At 50.4% G+C, this 19,304-nt stretch overlaps 1 protein-coding gene across 4 annotated transcripts in view; it reads right to left on the bottom strand.

The window, feature by feature from the left end:
- Positions 1 to 17,291, bottom strand: part of DHX34 (DExH-box helicase 34) — a 34,185-nt gene extending 16,894 nt beyond the window's left edge. Inside the window, exons 1-6 of one of the 4 annotated variants that reach the window (XM_034944665.3) lie at positions 16,765 to 17,291; positions 12,388 to 13,369; positions 10,773 to 11,084; positions 8,005 to 8,259; positions 6,056 to 6,158; positions 3,431 to 3,648 (exon numbers count right to left, since the gene is read on the bottom strand). In XM_034944665.3, coding sequence (XP_034800556.3) covers positions 3,431 to 3,648; positions 6,056 to 6,158; positions 8,005 to 8,259; positions 10,773 to 11,084; positions 12,388 to 13,092 — 1,593 coding nt within the window. In that variant the 5' untranslated portion in view covers positions 13,093 to 13,369; positions 16,765 to 17,291. The other 3 variants (XM_034944666.3, XM_055103483.2, XM_063600436.1) reach the window with 3 other exon arrangements.
- Positions 17,292 to 19,304: the final 2,013 nt, after the last annotated feature.

Here is a 19,304-nt window from a genome sequence, read left to right as displayed (position 1 = left end):
ACTGGAGCCAGGAAGAGCATTCCCAGCATCCTCTCTGGTTGTGGCCAGGATGGAAGCCTATCTTATTAACCCAGAACTGCTGTGACCTTTGACTTTGTCCATTTTTTGGAAATGGGCCCATCTACAGCAGATGGAGAAATTCTTGGATTGTTCCTAAGTTAGACATGCCGCCTCATGAATGCACAAAATGGTAAGATCCCCCTTTCTGCCTACAATAGTTTCAGTTGTATTTCTCTCACTTACAACCAAAAGAATCCCAATTAATGCAGCAGTCCAGGCAGGCAGTAGATGGTGGGAGAATTAAGTGACAGCATATGTCCACCCCGGGGTCTGGCGTGGCATACGTAAGCAAACAGCACCTCTCTGGTGACTGGAAGAAAGAGAGGCTGGCAAGGCAGCTCATGTGACAGCCAGAGAGCGAGAAGGAAGCTCAGAGAACTCTGTTTGCCTGGCTTTGATCCGAGGGCACTAGAAGTTCTGGCGTCCACCTGCAAGCAGCTGCTGCTCCTTCCTCCCTGCTGACCAAGCCTTGATGCCGTCTATGAGTTCACCCAATACTCATTTAAAAACCTTTATAGGCCGGGCGCGGTGGCTCATGCCTGTAATCCCAACACTTTGGGAGGCTAAGGCAGGCAGATCACCTGAGGTCAGAAGTTCAAGATCAGCCTGGCCAACATGGTGAAACTCCCTCTCTACTAAAATTACAAAAATTAGCTGGGCCTGGTGGCACCCATCTGTGGTCCCAGCTACTTGGGAGGCCAAGGTAGGAGAACCACTTGAGCCTGGGAGGTGGAGGTTGCAGTGAGCCGAGATAACACCACTGCACTCCAGGCTGGGTGACAGAGTGAGACTCTGTCCCAAAAATAAATAAATAAATAAATAAATAAATAAATAAATAACCTTTACATTAGAAGCTCAATTTAAAGAGGCAGGGGGCAGGGCCTGGGGTTTTTTAAATTCTCCAGGTGTTTCTAGTATGCAGTTGGGGCTGAGACGCTGCTCTGATCAACTCAGGCAATGCCACAACCCTAGACAACTGCGGGGCATAGGGTGAACACATATGACCCGGTTCTGCTGACAAGAGAGGATGAGAGACTGGCCAGAGGAGTCTAGAAAATGTTCCTGTGGCCTTAAAAATTAGACCCACAGAGAAGGGCAGTTCCTTGCTTCTGCCTCCGGATGGTAAAGGAGGAGGAGGAGGTGACGCCCACTGTGCCTGGAGCCAGCGGCCACTCACGAAGCAGGCTCTGACACCTGGTGGCCTCGGATGGAGCCCTGACTCTACTACTTGCCAGCTGTGTGACCTGGGGCAATATTTTCTCTCTCTCTGCATCCTTCTTCTGGTCCAAAAATTAGGGTAAGACTACCTACCCCATGGACTTTGTTTTTTTATGAGACAGGGTCTTGCTCTATCACTCAGGCTGGAGTGCAGTGATGCAATCAAGGCTCACTGCAGCCTCGAACTCCTGGGCTCTAGCGATCCTCCTGCCTCAGCCTCCTGCGTGGGACCACAGGTGTGTGCCATCACACTGGGCTAATTTTTAAATTTTTTCTAGAGTCAGGGCCTCACCGTGTTGCCTAGGCTGGTCTTGACTTCCTGGCCTCAAGCAATCCTCCTGCCTCAGCCTCCCAAAGTGCTGGGATAACAGGCATGAGTCACTCATTGTGCCCGGCAGCACTAGTATTTTTTTTTTTAAAAGATGAAATCAAACAGAATAGAAAATAGTGTGCACCTCCTGCAGGAAGGCCACTGGTTTGTGCTACACCCGCACGTGAGCCTGTGGCAGACACCATCAGCTGCTCCCAACTTTCCTTTTCCTTTTGTTCCTGAGCACAAGGACTACACTCCCCAGCCTCCTTCACGGTTGGGCGTGGCCACGAGACTGAGGACTGACCAGGAGTGGTGAGTGCAAGGCAAGTGCACCATTTGCAGGCTCGACCCGCAAACCCTCCTGTACTCACTTCCCACACCCTTGACCCTTTGGCTGGCTGGACACATATGCAGGAAAAGCCCCTGGGGAGATTATAGAGCCACAAGAGTGAAGGACCCTGGGTCCCTGAATAAAGAAAATTGCCTGTCAACCTGTAAACCACCATTCCGCTGTTGGCCATTCGTGACCATGTGTATTTGTCATGGCAGTCTAACCTATGCTAAATTAACAAATGAGATACAAATCATGACATAAAATGTATTGAGAAACCCTGGTTTTAAAAGCCCTTTCCTGCTAGGTTTCCTGTTACAGCTGAAAGCATTCTGATTGAGTCACTGGTTCTTCCTTTGACCCTATGGAAATTTTTTTTTTTTTTTTTTGAGATGGAGTCTTGTTCTGTCGCCCAGGCTGGAGTGCAGTGGCGTGATCTCGGCTCACCGCAACCTCCACCTCCCGGGTTCAAGCAATTCTCCTGCCTCAGCCTCCCGAATAGCCGGGCTTACAGGTGCACACCACCACACCCGGCTAATTTTTTGTATTTTTAATAGAGACTGGTTTCACCATGTTGGTCATGCTGGTCTCAAACTCCTGGTATCAAGTGATCCACCCGCCTTGGCCTCCCAAAGTGCTGGGATTACAGGTGTGAGCCACCATGCCCAGCTGACCCTATGGATTTAAGGAACAATTCTCCCCTCAACAAGGGTTTTGACATTTGGAAGGGATGGGTTCCCCTCAGTGGCTTGGCTAGCCCTGTCCTTCCTGACCCTGACACTCTGGGGTTGGGTCCTATGTAAATGCTTCCTGGCTGGCTGGGCACAATGGCTCATGGCTGTAATCCCAGTACTTTGGAAGGCCAAGGTGGAAAGATCACTTGAGCTCAGGAGTTTGAGACCAGCCTGGGCAACATAGCAAGACCTGATCTCTACTAAAAATAAAAAAAGTTAGGCCGGGCGCGGTGGCTCATGCCTGTAATCCCAGCACTTTGGGAGGCCGAGGAGGGTGGATTACAAGGTCAGGAAATCAAGACCATCCTGGCTAACATGGTGTAACCCCATCTCTACTAAAAAAAAATACAAAAAATTAGCTGGGCCTGGTGGCACCCATCTGTGGTCCCAGTTACTCGGAAGGCTGAGGCAGGAGAATCACTTAAACCTGGGAGGCGGAGGTTTCAGTGAGCCGAGATCGCACCACTGCACTCCAGCGTGGGCGACAGAGGGAGACTCCGTCTCAAAAATAAATAAATAAATAAAAATTTAAAAGTTAGCCAAGCGTGGTGGTGTGTGCCTGTGGTCCCAGCTACTTGGGAGGTGGAGGTAGGAGGATCATTTGAGCCTTTAATATGGAGGCTGCAGTGAGCCATGATCACAGCACTGCACTCTAGCCTGAGTGACAGAGCAAGACGCTATCTCAAAATAAAATAAAATAAAATAAAAAAGGCCTCCCAGGTTCCTCCCTGTGCCAGCAGTTAGGATATAGTCCCCTTTCTGCCCGTGCCTCACCTGCAGCACCAACGAGTCCAGGGCCACCCTCCGAATTTCCGGGACGGGGTAGGGGGCGAAGGCATCATAGTCCGATTCGGCATAGAGGCGGAAGCAGACTCCGGGGCCCGTGCGGCCCGCCCGGCCCTTCCGCTGCTCTGCGCTGGCCTGACTAATCCAGAACTCCTGCAGCCGCTGCAGCTTGGCCTGCGGATCGTAGCTCATCTCCTTCACCTTTCCTGGATGGGAGCAATGAGGAAAGGGAGTCTGTGTGTGGCAGCCACGTGCGGCCGGCCACGCGCCTGGCTCTTGTCACTCGCCAACACCCTCACTTACTCCTTTATTCTGTTAATGCTAACTGAGGGCTTATTCTGCACCCAACTCTGACATTTTGTTCATTTATTCTTTCATTTCCTCACACATCTTTTTTTTTTCTTTTTTTCTTTTTTTTTTTTTTTTTTTTTGAGACAGGGTCTCACTGTCTCCCAGGCTGGAGTGCAGTGGCTCAGTCAGAGCTCACTGCAGTCTCAACCTCCCAGGCTCAAGTGATGATCCTACTAGCTCAGCCTCCCGAGTAGCTGGGACTAAAGGTGCACGCCAACACACCCGGCTAATTTTTTGCAGCGACGGGGTTTCACAGGCTGATCTCAAACTCCTGGGCTCAAGCAATCTGCCTGCCTCAGGCTCCCAAAGTGATGGGGTTACAAGCGTGGGCCACTGCACCCAGCCTTTCACTCACACATCTTTTCATTTATTTTCCCAAGTCTTTGTTTCTTCAGAGGTTCACTTATCCAATAAATACTTATTAAGCACCTACTATATACCAGGCACTGCACTAGGCACTAGGGGAACAGCAGTGAGCTAAACAAAGGTCCTAGTCTCACAGGACTGAACAGAGCACCATATTTCCTCCAGTGTCAGAACAACCTTTTTTTACATTTTCTTTCTTTTCTTTTTTTGAGATGGAGTTTCGCTCTTATTGCCCAGGCTGGAGTGCAATGGCACGATCTCGGCTCACTCTGCCTCCTGAGTTCAAGCGATTATCCTGCCTCAGCCTCCTGAGTAGCTGGGATTACAGGAACCCGCCATCATGCCCGGGTCATTTTTGTATTTTTAGTAGAGACGGGGTTTCACCATGTTGGCCAGGCTGGTCTTGAACTCCTGACTTCAGGTGATCCACCTGCCTCAGCCTCCCAAAGTGCTGGGATTACAGGCATGAGCCACAGCACCTGGCAGACATTATTTTTTTAATTTCTCTCTCTCTCTTTTTTTTTTAAACAGGGTCTCGCTCTGTTGCCCAGGCTTGAGGGCAGTGGCACAATCACAGGTCACTGCAGCCTCGATTTCCTGGGCTCAGGTGATTCTCCCACTTCAGCCTCCTGAGCAACTGGGACTACAAGCACGCACTACCATGCCTGGCTAATTTTTGTATTTTTAGTAGGGGCGGAGTTTCACCATGTTGTCCAGGCTGGTCTCAAACTCCTAACTTCAAGTGACCTGCCTGCCTTGGCCTCCCAAAGTGCTGGTATTACATGTGTGAGCCACCGCACCCAGCCGGGACGGCCTGTCATTGTCATTTTTCAGATGAGCCAACCGATACATGAAGTGTCAGTCACATGACCCCAGCCACACAGCCAGCACTAAACCTGGCCAGGCAGGCTCCAGTGTCTCCAAACACTATGCTATGCTGACTTCCCAGAGAACATTCCAGTCAGGAAGACAGAAAGTGAGCAAACAGAGCAGCACATAAAATAGAATGCCGGGCTGGGCGTGGTGGCTCACGCCTGTAATCCCAGCACTTTGGGAGGCTGAGGCAGGCAGCACTTGAGGTCAGGAGTTCGAGACCAGCCTGGCCAACATGGTGAAACCCCATCTCTCCTAAAAATACAAAAATTAGCCGGGCGTGGTGATGCATGTCTGTAATCCCAGCTACTTGGGAGGCTGAAGCAGGAGAATCACTTGAACCCGGGAGGCAGAGCTTGCACCATTGCACTCCAGTCTGGCAACAGAGCAAGACTCCATCTCAAAACAACAACAACAACAACAAAAAACAGAATGTCAATCCCCCTCATATGACAAGCAACAGTGGATGGAGGAGGGGGATATCTCTTAGACAGAGTGGACAGTATGGGCCTCTCTGACGGGTGGACGTTTATGCGGGCCCTGAAATGAGGTGAGGGCGTCACCTGTGTGGATACCTGGAGAAAGACAGCTCTCAGCAGAGAGAACAGTACAAAGGCCCCACGGCAGAAGCAGGCTTGGAAGGTGTGAGAAAAATTAAGATGTTGCCATTGGTCCATGGCCCCACACATCGTCTTCCAGCATCCCAATTCTGGAAATCCAAAATCTGAAATGCTCGAAAATCTGAAATGTTTTCACCACTAACGTGACCCTCCAATGAAATGCTCACTGGAGGATTTCAGATTTCTGGATTTGACATACTCAAATAATAAAATCGATACAAATATTCCAAATTCAAAAAAACCCGAAATTCCAAACACTTCTGGTTGCAAGCATTTTGGATATGGGAAAGTCAACTGTACTTCCCAATCCAAGCTGGTGCGCCCCTGCCACACACACACACCTCCGGACCCCATGCTCCTAAGTCCTTGGGGGTGGTGGGTAGGGGCTCATGGTGGTCCTTACCGGAATCTACTACGAAGCGGATCCCGTCAATGGTGACTGAGGTCTCAGCAATGTTGGTGGAGAGGATGCATTTCCGGACTCCAGGGGGTGCCACATCAAATACCTGGGAGGAAGGGAGGGGGTGGTGTCAGGAACTAACTCAGCCCCGACTAACCTATGTGTCCAATTTCTTGCCCACCCCCGTGTCAGCAGCTTCCCTGGAACCCTTTCCTCCTTCAGAGACCTCCCTTTTGGAGATGGCTCACCATCCACCCCATCACCTGGGCCATCCTGGGCCCTCCCCCACCCTCAGACGGAGTCTTGCTCTGTCGCCCAGGCTGGAGTGCAGTGGCGTGATCTCGGCTCACTGCAACCTCTGCCTCCCGGGTTCAAGCAATTATCTTGCCTCAGCCTCCTGAGCAGCTGGGATTACAGGTGCCCGCCACCATGCCCGGCTAATTTTTGTATTTTAAGTAGAGACGGGGGTCTCACCATGTCAGCCAGGCTGGTCTTGAACTCTTGACCTCAGGTGATCTGCCTGCCTTGGCCTCCCAATGTGCTGGGATTACAGGCATGAGCCACCACACCTGCTCCCCCGACCTGAACATCTTGAACTTTTTTTTTTTTTTTGAGACAGGATCCCACTCTGTGGCCTACACTGGAGTGCAGTGGCGTGATCACAGCTCACTGCAGCCCTGACCTCCCGAGCTCATGCGATCCTCCTGCATCAGCCTCCCAAGTAGCCGGGATTATAGGCACATGCCACCATGCCCAGCTAGTTTTCTTTCGTTTTGTAGAGACAAGGTCTCACTGTGTTGCCTAGGATGGTCTCTAACTCCTGAGCTCAAGTGATCCTCCTGTCTCAGCTTCCTGTGCTGGGATTATAGGCGTGAGCCAATGTACCAGGCCATCTGGAACTTTTCTTGAAATCCTTTCCTCCTCCGACAGCCCAGCCCCTGCCCTGGTCCAGGCCTCTCCTCGCCCACTCTGATCCTACTCCAGCTTCCCCTCAGATCTCTGGCCTGTAGACTCACATGGCAGCCAGAGGGATCTGCTGAAGCATAAACTGGCACTGCCCCCACTAGGGGAGGATCGCTTGAGCTCAGGAGTTTGAAACCAGCCTGGGCAACACAGTGAGACCTCTTTGCTACTAAAATTCAAAAAAAAATTAACGGAGGCCGGACACAGTGGCTCACACCTGTAACCCCAGCACTTTGGGAGGCTGAGGCAGGCAGATCACTTGAGGTCAGGAGTTCGAGACCAGCCTGGCCAACATGGCGAAACCCCGTCTCTACTGAATATACAAAAGATTAGCCGGACGTGGTGGCGGGTGCCTGTAGTCCCAGCTACTCAGGAGGCTGAGGCAGGAGAATCGCTTGAACCCGGGAGGTGGAGATTGCAGTAAGCCACGATCATGCCACTGCACTCCAGCCTGGACGACAGAGTGAGACTCTGTCTCAAAAAGAAAAAAAAATTAATGGAGTTTAGTGACACACACCTATAGTTGCTACTTGGGAGACTAAGGAGAGAGGATCACTTGAGCCCAAGAAGTCAAGGCTGCAGTGAGCCCTGATCGTGCCACTGCACTCCAGCCTGGATAACAGAGCAAGACCCTGTTTCAAAAAAAAAAAAAACTGTTTTGGAACACAGCCTCACCCACTCAGTTTATGGCTGCTTTCATGCTGCAACAGTGGGGCTGAGTAGCTGTGACAGACAGAGAGCCCATGGTCGATAGGACTGACATCATCTACTCCGACCCTTCATAGAAAGTTTGCCGACCTCTGGTTTAGAGCATGGGCTCCGGGGCCAAACTACCTGGGTTCGCAGCCTGGCTCTGCCACTAGGTGGCTACGACTTTGCACAAGTACAGCCTCCGGGCCCTGTGTTTGTGGAGTTACACAAGTCCTGTGCGCAGCCACCCCTGACTCATGCAGACCCCCCGCCTGCCCCACTCGGGCTTCCTGTGATACCTTGTCCTGGTCGGCCACAGACAGGGCGCTGTGCAGTGGCAGTACCACCCAGCGCTGGGTGTGGCTGGCATAGGTCTGGGCAGCCTCCAGCACGGCGCTGATCTCCGCCATGCCGCTGAGGAAGACGAGGAGGTCACCCCGCTCCTCAGGTGGGTACTTGTGGTCAATGGACTCCAGCACCCTCAGGAAAGGCCGCGGGTCCAGCTTCTCTGACTTGGACGTGGTCGGCTCCGCCTCCTGCGGCTGGTACACAACCTGAAAGGAGACAGCCCCAGGTAGAAGCACACCCTGTCCCTCCAGCTCAGAGCAATGGGCTGGGGAGGCTGCAGGCTGACGGGGGAGACCACAGGCTAACGGAGAAGACACAGTGCAACAGGTCCAGGCTGGTGGGCAACTCTGTTCCATGTGGTCATTCAGGGATCCAGGCTTCTCCTTCCTCATTATGCCACCATCTCATTGGGCAGGATTTCTCAAAGTCAGCAAGATTGACATTTCAGTCTGGATAATTCCTTGTTGTGGGGGCTGTCCTGTTCATTGTAGGATATTTAGCAGCATCCCTGGCCCCTACCCACTAGATGCTAGTAGTCTTCTCCACTGCTTGTGACTATTAAAAATGTCTCCAGACACTGCCATATGTTCCCTCTGGGGCAAAACCACCCCTAATTGAGAAACAGTCAGGTGATAGACAGCACACTCCAGCTAGATAATTTCTGAAGGATGTAATAAAAAGACAAAGTAACAAAGCAACTGCAAGGCTTGTGGGGTGCTGGCAATGTTTGACTTTTCTAAACCTGGGTGCTAGCTACGCAGATGTATGTAACTGGTGAAAACTAATTAAGCTATATACTTACAATGCATGCATTATCTTATGTTTAGAGTAGCTTCAACAGGAAAAATATTCTAGGTGATGAAACCAGGATTAAAAACCTAGAAATCAGGTTGGTTGGCTGACCAGGAGAGGACCCTGAGCCTGAGCCAGGTTGGTTGGCTGATTTCCCGGCATAGTTGGCTCACACCTGTAATCCTAGCTCTTTGGGAGGCCAAGGCGGGAGGATTGCTTGAGCTCAGGTATGCGTGACCAGGCAGACAACATAGCAACACGTCGTCTCTACTAAAAAAAACAAAAAACAAAAAACAAAAACCCTAGAAAATATTTCTCAGGAAGCAGCCTCATTCTTTTTGAGACAGGGTCTCGCTCTGTCACCCAGTGGCATGATCTCGGCTCACTGCAGCCTCCACCTCCCAGGTTCAAGCAATTCTCCCACCTCAGCCTCCTGAGTAACTGGGATAACAGGGGCACACCACCACTCGAGCTAATTTTTGCATTTTTAGTAGAGACGAGGTTTTACCTTGTTGGCCAGGCTGGTCTCAAACTCCTGACCTTAGGTGATCCACCCGCCTCGGCCTCCTAAAGTGCTGGGATTATAGGCATGAGCCACCACACTCGGCTCGCACTCTCTCTCTCTCTTTTCTTTCTTTTTTTTTTTTGAGATGGGATCTTGCTCTGTTCCCAGGGTGGAGTGCAGTGGAGCGATCTTGGCTCACTGCAACCTCGACCTCCAGGTTCAAGCAATTCTCCTGCCTCAGCCTCCCAAGTAGCTGGGATTACAGGCGTGCATCACCATGCCCAGCTAATTTTTGTATTTTTAGTGGAGATGGGATTTCACCATGTTGGCCAGGATGGCCTTGGGCTCCTGACCTCGTGATCTTTCTGCCTTAGCCTCCCAAAGTGCTGGGATTACAGGCACCAGCCACTGTGCCCGACCCATTCTTTCTTTTTTTATGGCTGCTTAGAAGGCAAATTGATGGGCATCTGGAACCAGAAATCACAAGAGACAATGAAGTTCTTCCTGTAAGTCTTGACTATACAGACAAGGATAACTCACTAGGACAGTGTTTCTCAATTAGGGGTGGTTTTGCCCCCCAGGGAACATATAGCAATATCTGGAGACATTTTTAATAGTCACAACCAGTGGAGAAGACTACTAGCATCTAGTGGGTAGGGGCCAGGGATGCTGCTAAATATCCTATGATGCACAGGACAGCCCCCACGACAAGGAATTATCCAGACTGAAATGTCAATCTTGCTGACTTTGAGAAATCCTGCCCAGTGAGATGGTAGAGTAATGAGAAAGGAGGAGCCTGGATCCCTGAATGACCACATGGAACAGAGTTGCCCAACAGCCTGGACCAGCCACACTGTTATATGAGAGAAATAAACTTTTCTTATTTGAGACTTTACATTTTTGGGTCTTTTTTTTTTTTTTGAGACAAAGTCTCACTCTGTCACCTAGGCTGGAGTGCAGTGGCGCGATCTCGGCTCACTGCAAGCTCCGCCTCCCAGGTTCACGCCACTCTCCTGCCTCAGCCTCCCGAGTAGCTGGGACTACAGGCACCCACCACCATGCCTGGGTAATTTTGTTTTTGTGTTTTTAGTAGAGATGGGGTTTCACCATGTTAGCCAGGATGGTCTCAATCTCCTGACCTCGTGATCCACCCACCTCGGCCTCCCAAAGTGCTGGGATTACAGGCATGAGCCACGGCGCCCAGCCATTTTTGGGTCTTCTTGTAACAGCTTTTACTCTAACAAGCACTTAGCACTCTAACCAGCTGATTATGAATGCTCAGAAAATGGTAGCTTTAAAAAAAGAGAACATCTTTAAATAAAAGAGATGGGAGATACAGCAGCAGAGAGAAGAGGCATGTCCAGGTTTGGACAGAGACCAGGTTGGAGGTCTGGGGATGTGGGAGGAGGGGGAAGTACTCACCGTGATGGGGAACAGCCTCCCAGGCACCTGTACCACAGGGGCATTGCTGAAATAGCTGGAGAAGAGCGAGATGTTGATGGTGGCCGACATGAGGATGACCTTGAGGTCAGGCCGCGTGGGCAACAGGCGCTGGAGGACGCCCAGGAGGAAATCGTTGTGGAGATGCCGCTCATGGACTTCATCCACAATCAGGACCTCATACTGGGGCAGGCTGGGTTCCCGCTGGATTTGTCGCAGGAGCAGCCCCACTGTCAGGAATACAATCTTGGTGGCCGCCGAACGTGTGCTCTCAAAGCGGATCTGGTAGCCGACCTGGGGTGGGAGAAAGAAGGGATCAGGAGAGGACCCTGAGCCTGCGTACCAGCCCCTGGCCCTGCCCAAATTGAAAATCTAAGCAGGCCGGGTGCGGTGGCTCACGCCTGTAATCCCAGCACTTTGGGAGGCAGAGGCGGGCGGATCACCTGAGGTAGGGAGTTCGAGATCCGCCTAACTAACATAGAGAAACCCCATCTCTACTAAAAATACAAACAAAATTAGCCGGGCGTGGTGGCGCATGCCTGTAATCCCAGCTACTTGGGAGGCTGAGGCAGGAGAATCACCTAAACCCGGGAGGCGGAGGTTGCAGTGAGCCAAGATCGCACCATTGCACTCCAGCCTGGGCAACAAGAGTGAAACTCCATCTCAAAAAAAAGGAAAAGCAAAAAGAAAATCTAAGCAAATACCATGCCTACCCATCAGACTCTGGAGTCCAACAGCTTGGGTTTGAATCTCACCTCTGCCACTTAGTGCCAACTGACCTTGGGCAGGCAATGCCATCCCTTATAGTTCTCCTCCTAGATGCTGTGAGAATTCCATGTGACAATGCACAGAAAGTATCTAGCACTGTGCCTCATGTATATATAATATTAACTATATAGCAATAACCTTTTCTTGAGTCCCTGCTATGTGCCAGGACATTATATGCCACTCTAAGTGCTTTATGTATATCAACCCATTTCATCCTCATGACCACCATGAGACAGAAGGACTATTATTGGCCTTCCAAGATGGCAGTTTGCATTGTAGTGATCGTCAAGAATTACCCTCGCAGCCCAGCGTGGTGGCTTACACCTGTAATCCCAAAACTTTGGGAGGCCGAAGTGGGTGGATCACCTGAGGTCAGGAGTTTGAGCCCAGCCTGACCAACATGGTGAAACCCCGTCTCTACTAAAATTACAAAAATTAGCTGGGCATGGTGGCGGGTGCCTGTAATCCCAGCTACTCAGGAGGCTGAGGCAGGAGAATTGCTTGAACCCGGGAGGCAGAGGTTGCAGTCAGCCAAGATCGCACCAATGCACTCCAGCCTGGGCCACAGAGTGAGACTCCGTCTCAAAAAAAAAGTGATGAGCCTTTAGGACATTTCCCATTGTTTTGCTGTTAAAGTGCTACACTGGTTAATGCTAGCTCCTTTGTCATGTAGACCACAGACAAGCCACTCTGTGGATAAAGTTCTAGAAGAATCATCGCTGGGTCCAAGGGTAAGTGCTTCATTTTTATTGATACTGCCATATGGACAAGCAACCTATTCCCCCAAGGTCACGCTGGAAAAATCGGAAACCTGGTGCGTCCCACTCACCTGTGAGCCATACTGACTGAGGCTCTCAAAGCCTACACGCTTGGCCAGTGAGATGCAGGCGATCCGCCGGGGCTGGGTGCACGCCACATGACTGAAGCCAGCAGCCAGCAGGTACTGGGGCACCTGAGTGGACTTGCCACAGCCGGTGTCACCGGCCACTACCACCACCTGGTGCTCCTTCAGCGTCTGCAGGATGCGGTTCCCATACTGGGCGATGGGGAGGGCTGCCCGCTCACGCTGCAGCTTGGCCAGACGCCCAAATGCCTGCTTCTGGCCAAAGTCCAGGTAGTGCAACAGGGCTCGGCGGAACTCAGCCACTCTCTCCGCGGGCAAGTGCCTGCCCAGTCCCTGAGAGCCCCGCGTGGCAGGGCCAAGAACAGAGAGGTTGATGCGGTAACGTGGGTCGTAAGTGCGAGGTAGGTCGGCCAGCGCTGGGATGCTGTGCTTGGGCTGTCCAGGGTCTTTCTCCTCCTTCCTGGAGGTCTTGAGATTCTGGAATCTCTGCAGGCGTTCAAAGAAGGTCCAAAACTTCTGACATTCCTCAGAACCCTGACGGATGTAATCCTCTTCACGGAAGAAGGCATCTTCCAAGAGGCGACGCGTCTCTGGACAATTCCAGTTCCATTTCTCCAAGGCCTCTTCCTCGCTGGGAGCCCGGTGGTGGTCTCGGCGATCCCTGCCCTCCCTTGTTCTAGGAGGAGGCATGTTACTAATCCACAATAGGAGTCTCAGTTCTGATCATCCAAAACAAATATTCTCATCCATTCCCCACCTGCAACAATTTAAGAGGCCAGTGCCTGCAATAGAGAACTACTTTCTCTTCAAAGAGCTAATTTTTCCTCCTGGTCACGGCACAGGACCACCACAGATGATAAAGTGGCCAGAGGCCTGCTTGAGCTGGTGACACAAAGGGTACCTCATGACATCTGCAGTGATCTCTGGGATGGACACAAGTTCATTCTGGGTTTTCAGGCCCTGGATTCTTAAGAGAGAGAACAGAAGACATTAATTCTCTTTTGGGAACATTGCTTTTTTTGGTTTTGTTTTGTTTTTTTCTTTTTGAGGCAGGGTCTCACTCTGTTTCCCAGGCTGGAGTGCAGTGCCGTAATCATGGCTCACCACAGCCTCGACCTCCTGGACTCAAGCGATCCTCCCGCCTCAGCCTCCCGAGCAGCTGGGACTACAGGCACATGCCACCACACCCAGCTAATTTTTTACTGTTTGTAGAGATGAGATCTCACTATGTTGCCCAGGTTGATATCAAACTTCTGGGCTCAAGCAATTCCCCCACCTTAGCCTCCCAAAGTGTTGGGATTACCAGTGTGAGCCACCATGCCCAGCCCATTTTTAGAAACATTACTAACAGCCTGTTTCTTAAGCACTGAACTAGAAAAAGGAGGTAATGAATATGACTACCAGAGTCCTCACAGATGGCCATGATCACATGATCTCTCATGTGACACACACATCATCAGACTGTGACAATCCAGTGATGGGGACTGTGATAACAGAATCCTAGGGAGCTGTGGGACACCAAAGGAGGTTCCTCCTCCTTCCCATGCTTGGGAATCAGGGAAGGATCCTGGGAGGAGGGGATGTTTCACCTGAGACCTAAAGGAGAGATGTAGGTCACATGGCCAACCAACAGCAGAACCTTGTCTCCACAAGCAGTAATAGGAGAGAGGTGTGATATAATGAAAAGAATAAGGCAAGGGTTCTTCACCCGGGGTCCAGTGAGATTCAGAACATTGAGATAAAAGGCAAAATTTTGCAAGTGTTATATGTAATTTTTGCCTGCCTGGCACAACCCTTTACTTCTTTTCTGAGGACAGTATCCACCTTCCTTTGGACAACAACCCTTCCTCGATTCTACATGGTTCTGAGGGCCTTTAAGACAAAGAACCCCTATTAGGTAGGCAAGTAACAAAGACCTGGCCAATCTTAGTATTCTACTCCCCCTCTAACCAAGGATTGGCCTGAGAAGCGGACACATGATCCAAGAAGGGCCAATCAGGGCCCTTTTGTGGAATTTACACTGGGTTGCTAGGACAGAAAAGCTCTCATTTTATCCATCATAATCAGGCAAGTATGATATAAGCCTGGAGCTGTTTGTGGTAGCTCTGGAACATGACAGAGTCTTTCCTAAAATCTATCCTAGAGAAATAACTAGATACAGGCACAAGAATGGTCACTGTGCACCACAGGGAGAGGTGAAAGAGGGAGAGGAAGAGAAGCTTGGCAACATCATTTAGGTCTTGAAGCTTAGTTCCCTTCAACCCCCCACTTCTCAGCTACACCAGAAAATGCCTTTTTGCTTACAGTTGGAGTCTTTTTTGTTTTGAGATGGAGTCTTGCTCTGTCACCCAGGCTGGAGAAAAAAAATTAGCCAGGTGTGGTGGCGGGCACCTGGCTACTCGGGTAGTCCCATCTACTCGGGAGGCTGAGGCAGGAGAATCACTTGAACCCTGGCGGCAGAGCTTGCAGGAAGCCAAGACTGAGCCACTGCACTCCAGCCTGGGCAACAGAGTGAGACTCTGTCTCAAAAAAAAAAAAAAAAAAAAGAAAGAAAGAAAATGAGAGCATTCCTCTGAGGCTAGAAACTGCTTACGCATGCTGGGCCCCACTGACAGCATCCCGCTCCTCTCAAGGTATCTATCTTTTTTGGCTTCTAGGTTGTCTGCATCTTCTAGTTTCTGTATAACTGTGTCTCTGACCATCTTTTGGTCTCTTGGCCTATTTGCCCTGGGCTCATGGCCTTCAGTGGGTTTGTTTCCCCCTCTGTCCCCTCCATCTCTCTGCACTCCATCTTCAGGCCTCTGTCTCTTTTTCAGTCCGTCTTGTTCATCACCCTCATCTCTCTTCCCTGTCCTAGTCAGCTCGCATCTCTCTTCACTTATGAGTCATTCTGTAGTCTGATTTTTCTCTGTAATCCAACTCTTCCTTTCTCCATCTCTCTTCAGTTCTCCATTTGACTTTCTCCATCTTTCTCATTAAAAAAAAATGCTTTTTCAGGCCGGGCATGGTGGCTCACGCCTATAATCCCAGCACTTTGGGAGGCTGAGGCAGGCAGATCACCTGAGGTCGGGAGTGCGAGACCAGCCTGACCAACATGGAAAAATCCTGTCTCTACTAAAAAAACAAAATTAGCCAGGGTGGTGGCACCTGCCTGTAATCCCAGCTACTCTGGAGGCTGAGGCAGGAGACTCGCTTGAACCCAGGAGGCAGAGGTTGCAGTGAGCCGAGATCACACCACTGCACTCCAGCCTGGGCAACAAGAGCGAAACTCCATCTCAAAAAAAAAAAAAAAAATTCATTTTTGTTTTTTTGAAACAGGGTCTCACTCTGTCACCCAGCCTGAAGTGCAGTGGCACAATCACGGCGTACAGCAGCCTCGACCTCCCAAGCTCAAGTGATCCTCCCACCGCAGCCTCCCAAAGTGCTGTCGATGACAGGAGTGAGTCACCACGCCCTTTCTCATTTTCTGTTTGAATCTTTTTTTCCTCCCTTTTGTCCTTCCAGTATTCACTCTCCATCACCACCTCTCTCCATTTCCCCATCTAATACTTTATCTCCCAATATCAGAAGCTTTAATAATAGCTCATGCTTACTTACTCACATTAACACACAGACCTATCCTATCTGCATGATCTATTCCTATCCCACACCTATGTACATACACACACACACTTTTCTCACGACTGTCAGGCACTATGATCACCCCCTATTTTACTGAGCAATAGAGAGGCTAAGTGAGTAGCCGAGTGTTAGATGAGGCACTCAAATCCAGGGGTTCGGGCTCCACTCCCTCGCTTTTCCATTTCTCAGCATCATTCTCCATTATCTCCAGCTTTTGTGGGGTTCTCCCTACTTCAACTGTCTCCATCCTTCCGTATCTCTCGGTCTCCCCCGTGATTCAGTGTCTCGTTTCTCCATCTAAATTCCATTTTTTCTGTTTCTAGTGTCCACGATCAGTTTCCGACTTTTCCCTCCACTCCCCAAGTTCATGGGCGACCACGCCTCTCGGCCTCGTGGGCTCTAAGACTCTCGCTGGAACCCATCGGCACTCTCGCCCACGCTCTCTAGTTTTCAGCTTCCCTCCTCTCCCAACACCCTCGTCTTTCAGTCCCTCAGTTTCTCGAAGCTTCTTTTCGTGCCTCCATTTCTTTCGGTCTCTGGCCTGTCGCCCAGGTTCTCCCAGGGACGCTCAGGTGCCATCTCCGTCCGCGTTTGCCGCCCCTTCGGCTGTCTCCTACATTTCTCCTCATCTCGAGACTTCCCTCGCCCCTGGACTCGCACCCCAAACTACCCCCAAGCGGCCCAACTCCGACAGCCATCGCCGCCACAACCCGGTACACCCGTCCCGCCCCCCTCACTTACCACACGCCGCGAACGCCTTAACTTCCGGTCCCAAGAGCGCTAGTCTTGCGCCTGCGCACACAGCCATCTCGTTCTGACCCCGCCCCGCCACCACAGAAGAGCCAATCGGAAGCTCTGGGCTGCCCAAGACCCATCTTGCGCCTGTGCACAGCACGCTTCCGCCCCGCCTCGCTTGGGGCGGAGCCTCGAGTGATTGCGCCCTCTAGAGGCCAGTAGAGGCATTGCGGTACAGACTTGCAAGCACCTCCTCCCCGGCCCCGCCCTCTCCTCCCCAAGCATAGCCACGTGCGCCTCAGCTCCGGGACGCCGGGGTTTTAACCCAAAGACAGAGCTGGTCTGGGGCCCAGGAACTTTTTTTTTTTTCTTTTGAGACATGGTCTCACTCTGTCTCCCAGGCTAGAGTGCAGTGGCGTTATCTCAGCTCACTGAAATCTCCGCCTCCCAAGTTCAAACCATTCTCCTGCCTCAGCCTCCCGAGTAGCTGGGATTACAGGCGCGCACCACTACCCCAGGCTGATTTTTGTATTTTTAGTAGAGACGAGGTTTCACGATTTGGGCCAGGCTGGTCTCCAACTCCTGATCTCAAGTGATCCGCCCGCCTTGGCCTCCCAAAGCACTGAGATTACAGATGTGGGGCATCTCACTCAGCCTCTACCTCTTTTCTTTCTACAACCCCATTTTCTGTTACCTTTCTCTGCAATAAACTCAATCACACACATTCAGGAAGGCCCCCAAGTATAGAAACAATCTCATTAGCCAGCAATGCACCCTCTCTTTTATTAACTGAAAGAAGAAACAGCTGGGCACGGCGGCTCACGCCTGTAATCCCAACAGTTTGAGAGGCCGGGGTAGGTGGATCACCTGAGGTCAGGAGTTCCACACCAGCCTGGGCAATATGGCCAACCCCTGTCTCTACAAAAAAATACAAAAGTTAGTCGGATATGGTAGTGTGTGCCTGTAGTCCCAGCTAATCAAGAGGCTGAGGTGGGAGGATCGATTGAACCTAGGAGGCTGAGAGACTGAGGCTGCAGTGAGCCATGATGGTACCACCGCACTCCAGCCTGGGTGACAGAGCCAGACTGTCTCAAAAAAAGAAACAAGTTTTGTTTCTTTTTTTGAGACGGAGTCTCGCTGTCGCCCAGGTTGGAGTGCGGTGGCGCAATCTCGGCTCACTGCAGGCTCCGCCTCCCAGGTTCCCGCCATTCTCCTGCCTGAGCCTCCCGCATAGCTGGGACTACAGGCGCCCGCCACCACGCCCGGCTAATTTTTTGTATTTTTAGTAGAGACGGGGTTTCACTGTGTTAGCCAGGATGGTCTCGATCTCCTGACCTCGTGATCCGCCCACCTCGGCCTCCCAAAGTGCTGGGATTACAGGCATGAGCCACCGTGCCTGGCCAGAAAAAAGTTTTATGTCTAAAAAAAAGAAGGACTCTAAAGTTTTTGGCCTGAGCATTTGGAAATATGGAGTCACCATCTACTACCATCAGGAAGACGTGGGAGAGAGGCTAGAGAGAAAATCCGAAGATCTGTTTTCAGCATATTGTTTGAGTTATGCATTGGACATCAACTGGGGATGTCAAGTGGAACGTTGGATATAATTATCAAGCCTTTGGAAAACAACTTAGAGATAGAGAAGCCAATTCATACATTATTATCAAAAGAAGAAGAATAAATGGACTAAGCATTCTGCTTAAAATTTCCAAACAAGGCCAGGTGCGGTGGCTCACGCCTGTAATCCCAGCACTTTGGGAGGCCGAGGCAGGTGGATTACCTGAGGTCAGGAGTTCGAGACCAGCCAAGCCAACATGATGAAACCCCGTCTCTACTAAAAATATAAAAAATTAGCCGGGCATGATGACGGACACCTGTAATCCCAGCTTCTCTGGAGGCTGAGGCAAGAGAATCGCTTGAACCCAGGAGGTGGAGGTTGCAGTGAGCCAACATCGCATCATTGCACTCCAGCCTGGGCAACAAGGAGAAACTCTGTCTCAAACAAACAAACAAACAAATAAATAAATAAATAATCCAAACAATAATTATAATTTTTAAAAAAGGAAAATTGGAGGAAATGAACAACAAATGGAAATCAACAAGAAAGCCACAGTCTATCAACCATAGGATTGTATAGCAAGCTTGAGACTAGTTCTTAGAGAAATTATTAATAACTTTGTTCTTTGAAAACTTAAGGAAATCAATATTTCTATGGTAAAAAAACAAATAGCAGAAATAAACAAACTTTAGAACAAAAAAAGGGAAGTTATAACAAAACAGATGGCTTTTTAATAATCAAAGGTATTTTATGTAACATTGCACAGACTTACATTTGAAAACTCCCGTGAAATGTATTCCAGTTCAAAAAAGAAGGGCTAATGATCTACAAAATGAAAACATTTCAAAAACCACAAAAGATGTTTTGTAAAAGTTATCAAAGAATGCTCCTAAGTGGCAACTGGTCCCAATAGATTAATGGGAGGATTTTGCAAACTTTAAGCCCCAAAGTGGGGTTTTAGCCCACGAGGGTTCTTGGCTTTGCCCAGAAA

Source organism: Pan paniscus, chromosome 20, assembly GCF_029289425.2.
Source record: "Pan paniscus chromosome 20, NHGRI_mPanPan1-v2.0_pri, whole genome shotgun sequence".
NCBI lineage: Eukaryota > Metazoa > Chordata > Mammalia > Primates > Hominidae > Pan > Pan paniscus.
The sequence above is the reverse complement of the archived record's forward strand: the minus strand, read 5'-3'. Positions and strand labels throughout refer to the sequence as shown.